This window comes from Temnothorax curvispinosus, unplaced genomic scaffold (assembly GCF_003070985.1).
Source record: "Temnothorax curvispinosus isolate PA1 unplaced genomic scaffold, ASM307098v1 QBEX01017184.1, whole genome shotgun sequence".
NCBI lineage: Eukaryota > Metazoa > Arthropoda > Insecta > Hymenoptera > Formicidae > Temnothorax > Temnothorax curvispinosus.
This window is the reverse complement of record NW_020226964.1, coordinates 1-6428: the sequence shown is the minus strand read 5'-3', so window position 1 is coordinate 6428 and position 6428 is coordinate 1. Positions and strand designations below refer to the sequence as shown.

The following is a 6428-nucleotide window of genomic DNA, read 5'->3' as shown; positions in this document are numbered from 1 at the left end:
GTGAGATAAGAATGAAAAGAAATAGATAATATAAGAAAAAATAATTTATAAAATAATTTCTTCTTATATCTCTTACATTCGCAATATATTTATTATTCATTGCAAGTCTTAAAATAAAGTCGCATGATTAAGAAAATAAAAAAGTGAATAAAAAAGTATAAAAATATACGATATTGCAATTAAAAAATTGTTCACATAAAAACTAAAGTCGCAAAATAAAAAAAGATACGTAGAAATGCAAAATTTGGACTTATTCATTATATTATGGCCTGATTGTTTCCATAAGTTTCTGCAGATTTCCTCCAAATTCATCAGTCGTATTTATCAAGCATTGTTTCGTTGTATGTTGTTTCGAGCCCAAATGTGCACGAAGATTGAAGATACCATTTATCTCCGTTAGACACAATTTGCAGTAAACTGGTGCAATGGTCGTCTCAAACGGGTTTCTGTGCACGCAGAGAATACAAAATATTAACATTATATTTATATCAATATAAAGGATATTATTTTCTTTATATATTTAGAATGATCCAAATTCTATGGAATATATTTAAATTGATTATCAAACATTTTAAAGTTTGTGCGAAAGAATTTTTAAATAAATTGTTAGTAACGAGACATTGTATTTGATTCTAGGGCTGCATTTCGATATTCACTGCAAGTACTGAAAATTTATAGTTTACACGTTACGCACACTATAGATTTTTAGTACTCGCAGTGAATATCGGAATGCAGCCTAAAGCGTTTTCCACCAAATACACAATATAAGGAAAACGTTTTATTTTTAAAAATATTATTTTATAATTTTACTGATTTACTAGATAATTAAAATAAAGACGCAATAATGTACTTACTGATGAGCTAAAGCCTCCAATTTCAACAAATTACTGATTATTTCTTCCAGTCTGTTGAACTTATCGCTTTTTTCATTCAATTCCAACGCTTTGTGTAAACGGTATACATTATTTGTATTCCGCGTTTCCCGAGCAGGCACGAGAAATAGAGTCTCGTCGTATCGATTCCACTTGTTAAAATTACTGACTGGAACTGGTTCTATTTTCTTACGAGTCTTGTATATCACATCTTTGAACGCATTTTTAATTTAATTCTGACAATTTATAATCATATCACGATGAGCCTTGTCGTCTACAATTTCATATCTATTAAAGTCCATTGCAACATTCATCCAATGGCGAAGCTTGTTAATCTGCCAACAGAAGGTTTACAATTCATGTATATCACAAACAAAAGAAACGTTTCAGATAAAATATATCTGAGTGTACCATAAATGTGAAAATTTTGAATATTAGACGTACCATTCGCAAATCGTTCATCGTGATCTCGACGTCAAATATAATTTCCAGATCGTGGTCCGGAAACAAGCTCTGTTCCGTAATGCGATTGTATCCCAATCCACACAGAGCGCCTGTGTAATAAGTGCCCATCGGACTGCGTCGTAGTTCCGTGCGCGGTGTAAAAATTAAATTGACGAGCGACGTGAGACCATCAGGCGTAGTGGAGAAGAGAGTTGTATTTTGTAAAGTCAGGTGCGACATGTTCATGGAATTTCGTAAGATATTTTGCGCCACCAGGAAAAATTCTTTCAAACTCGCTGGGCAGGAATCGAGTAGAACGGAATTTACCGATGTGAATTTCACTGATATTACTTTTTCCTTTTCTTTTGTCACCATATGGGTCATGGGACCATCATGGTTCTATGGGACCTTGCAATTTTATTTCTGATCGATATTTAGATTCTTCTGGTAAATCTGAATACGGTTTTTCATCATACATATTGCGTCTACACGACGACGGTTTCTCCGGATTGAAAGATTCAGACATAAATTTTGTATATGCCTTCGTAAGCCAAAGGTCCTCATCGTCCTTGTCGTCGTCGTCGTCGTCGTCGTTGTCGTCTTGGTGATGACGAGCCGTCGTCTCGTTTAACAATTCAACTTCGATATGATCGCGAAAATGCCTCATTCTGATGCAATCTCGAACAAAAGTGTCATCGTTTGGTTGGCGATTCTTCGGCTCATGTTGAATATAAACGCGGTTCGACTCGTCAAAGGACACAGTTATGTTTTCCGAATTTTTGAGCCCCATACGCTGTCCAAAAATCTCCTGAATTTTCTTAGAGTACAGTGATCCGGGGTGTTTCGACGGCCAGCCGTCAAAGACAACCGTCGTCGTCGGATCGCGGCCACCCAATGTCTTCTCTATATCCCGCTTGCCATCATTTATATTATGTGGGAATTTGATAAAATAATTAGAATAAAATGCACCAGCGATTATAAATTCGAGTACAAAAGTACGATCAATACAGAGGCTTAGCCAGATATCTTTTTCGGAACTCATTATTTTTATTATTCCAAATTTGCGCAGATTTTCTGTTATTTCGCGTATAAAGACGTCCATCTCGCGTAGCGATCTCACGCAAAGACCATATCTTCGCGCCCAATCTCTTTCCTCGTTAGGACTGTTTTTATAGCGGCTTGTTTTGTTATCTTGCCACACGTTATAAGCATTTAAACACGCTATCAAGTCGCTTTGAGAATTGGCGACCCAACGCAACCTCTCGCGATAAATTGACTCCGCGTCGAAGTATTCGAAATTTTCAAATATATTCTCAACGGTCATGGAAGCCGCGAGAATAATTGCGTCTGACAAAACCTCGAAAATATGGCCCAGGACAATCAATTTGGTCACGTGTACGTCTAATGGGAGACTGGCCATTACACGACCCAAGGGCGTCAAGTCCCCATCAAATTCTTGCGTGCCCCTATTAAGTAATGCGCCAACTTCTTTCAATAGTAATATAGTCTCCTGTATATTGCTGAGATTAGGTGGATCCAAAGAAAGAGCAAGGAAAGCTTTCGGCTCGCCCATTTCCAGCACTTTCGCCTTAAGAATTACATGTGCGAGCGGAGCCCTGAGCATCTCCGGAATAGATTCTTCCGATAGCACATTCTGCAATTTTCAAGATAATGTGATTTACAGGTTCTGCGGAAAATCAAGATCAATTGATTTCAATGTAAAGTCTATATTTACCTCGTAAAATGCTCTTGGCACCATTCTGTATACCTTACCGTTCATCACGCGGCCTGTACGACCGGCACGTTGTTCACAATTGGATTTGCTTGCCCAACAAAGTTGCAAGCATTGATAATTAGTTCCAGAGCCGGTGACGAGCTGTTTTGTCATGCAAAAATCAATCACTGAAAACAAAAATGAGAATTATATACCTATAGGTGAGTAGAATGAATTTATAGATATAATTAGTCTGACGAAAAAATATTATTTACAATCTCAACGATTGACCGACAATATACATACCGTATTTAACATCGGGTACGGTAATGCTGCTTTCAGCAATGTTTGTCGATAATATGATACGTCGATAATTTTTTGGTGGCTTTTTAAATATATTTTGCTGCTCTTCGATCGAGATGAAAGAATGTAAAATAATTATATCCCATTTTGCATTTTTATGTTTTGATGACAGAAATACAGTACGTAATTGTTCAATTTCGCCAAATCCCGGTAAAAAGACTAGCACAGTGGCCCTTTCATCGTTGTCGCCATCATATTTCTTATCGTCCATACTATCGAAAACGTGTATGGTATGCGCGGCAAACTCTGCCATCTTTGTCGTGAATTTTGGTTCCTCGTCTACTTTAGGGATCTGTTGGAAAAAACATAATATATTTTCCACACGATTGTTTCTCTATTAATCGCAAAAATGAAAAAAAAATATATATATATATTTATTAACCATATTCTTTATCGCGTGTTACGCAAAAAGAGATTTTTGGCTCCATTTTTAAAATTTCAATAAAAAATTTATTTTTACGTTAATGTGTTAACATTTGGAAATGTTTTCAATTGTGCACCCTCTAATTTAGAAATAAATATTTCTGTTGACATTTGTTTTATCGACATTAGAAACTTTGCAAATTTTCCTTTTCCTCCATCTCTGAAGCAATTAACGATAGCACGCGTCTGGTTTTTTTAAAAATCATCATTCTTCAATTGTGTTTTAATCGTGTAAGAAAATGTATACTCACGCTACCACCAAAATTTTTCATCTCGTTTATGTACGATATAGAAATATCGTAAGGGCTGCTCTTGGGTATATCGATGATTGGCGTGGGTGCAAGTAGATTTTCTACAGGCGTTGAGAAATACTTGGAAAATTTGTCCACGTCGATCGTCGCGGACATCAGTATTATTTTAACTGTCGTAGAATTTGTACGTAATAATTTTCTCACTACGAGCAGAAGAAAATCCATGTCTTCGTCGCGTTCGTGCACCTCGTCCAATATGACATGAGTGTAGTCCGTCATGTGCTTCTTATTCGTGAGCCTATTTAAGAGCACACCAGTCGTGCAATATGTTATGCGAGTATCGTGGCTTACGTTCTTGATCAAACCCATTTCATATTCCACAAGTGTACCAACGAGCCATTTTCTTTCTGCGCTGACTCGTTTCGCGATGCTTAGAGCGGCGATGCCGCTCGGCTGTGTCACTGCAAAATACACACATATTCCATGTATTATATACACACGCGCATACATAAAATAAAACGATTATTTTGCCGAATGTTTCGCAGAGCATAAGGTGCTTGAAAAATTGCAATGACATACCTATGATGTTACAGTGTTGTTTCTTTTCAAATTCAGCATCAAGAATAAATTGTGGTACATGTGTCGTTTTCCCACAGCCTGTAGAACCGCAAATGATAACGACAGAATTGCTGGCAATCATGGATACAATCTTGTGTCTCATAGAGAGAATAGGTAAATTACTGTTGGGCTGATGGGCAAAGTTGTACGATTGATAAAGCTGAACAGTATTTCGCTTGAGAATTGTTGTGTCTCCAGACACCTACGAAACATTGTCCATATGATTATTATTTTTAAGAAACATACTACTTTTCAACTACAAGAAACGGTAGGAAAAATATAAATAAAACAAATAAAATACAGACTACAATATCATATCACATATCTTAATGCTAATCACGTGCGTGTAATCGTCCTCATCTTTTTCTACATATTCCCTGACGTTGTCGTCAGCATGACGATCTAATTCTTCATCAATCATTATATCTTTTTCAACCTTCCGAATAGCAGAAGCTGACATTTTTGTGCTGAAGAATTCGAGTGATTTGTATTTTTTCATAGTACGGTGCATCCAACTGCTGTTATCCGTTGTTGCAATCTATCAGACCTGTAATTAATATTATATACCATTGAAAACATGCTAAATTATATAAGTCATACGCCGCGGTGTCGGAAGGTCAAAACGCACACAAAGATTGACGTTAGTGCGTATCGTATCGCATCGTCGACGCGATGGATACGACATACGCACTACAGTTAATCCTTGTATGCGTCTTGACTTTTCGACACCGCGGCGTATGACTTAATTACGATAGAATATTGTAATTGTTACGACAATCTTCAATCTTATCTTTTATACGTTAATAAGATTACAGTAATACGAAGCACATATCGAAATTAACACAGAATACGGGGAAGGAGGGATCACAGCAGGCAAATCACAATCACATAAAACTTGTAAATTGCAGATAAATTACAGTTAATGGTAGTCGAATGTATTTTCTCCTCGCTCTTCTTCACTACGATGTCGTCCTTCCTTCTTCTCGTCCTTCCTTCTCGTCTTTTCTTTTCAGTAGGCTTCGATATCAAATTGATTGATATCAACGAACACATCTCTATCTAAATGTCTCATCAGTCACAGAATTCAACTGTAACACGACAGTCACACAAGCCCCGCCCCGGACAATCACGTGGTCTGTTAGGTCTGTTCGCATTGCTTGCACTTTTTGCACTCGGTATCTACGCTTTCTTTCTCTCTGTCTCCAACGGCCAAATTTATATTTATCTCAATTCAAATGCACCTACAGCAAATGCCAAATACCAGCAGATCACAGCAGATACGTGCGGAATGTAAAATATGTACTACATATGTACAATGTCCAGTGTTCGATTATCCGCGATTTTATTCAAGTGAAATCTAAAGTCACTATAGATAGATATCTAGTGATTTTAATCGAACTCGTCTACTTGCGCACGTTTGTATGTATACTATTTCGTATATTCAACAGACACGCAAATTAAATATTTTATATATTTTTTTTTATTTAGGAATTGTTTGGATAAATTTAGAGCCAAAACACATATAAACACATGGCGTAGCGATATACGACAGTCGTAATCCTTAACTTGAGAAATCGTTAGGGTCAAAGCACATAACATGGTGTAGCGATATACGACGGTCGTAGTCCTCGACTTGACAGATCAGGATATGAAAAAAACTTGTGCGTTAAGGCTATTCTACAATTGCGTAAACGTAGGGTTGTAGGAGTAGGAGTAAGAAATTGACCAATCACAGTCGAATTT

General features: G+C 36.8%; 1 protein-coding gene across 1 annotated transcript; it reads right to left on the bottom strand.

Moving 5' to 3' along the window:
• Positions 1 to 262: 262 nt before the first annotated feature.
• On the bottom strand, positions 263 to 5145 carry LOC112467361 (probable ATP-dependent RNA helicase spindle-E). Its single transcript, XM_025035952.1, is given in 9 exon segments — positions 263 to 446; positions 855 to 1207; positions 1317 to 1710; positions 1712 to 2970; positions 3052 to 3218; positions 3337 to 3685; positions 4068 to 4528; positions 4647 to 4941; positions 5026 to 5145. Coding segments are annotated over 9 exon segments (3582 nt in total).
• Between the last annotated feature and the right edge of the window lie 1283 nt (positions 5146 to 6428).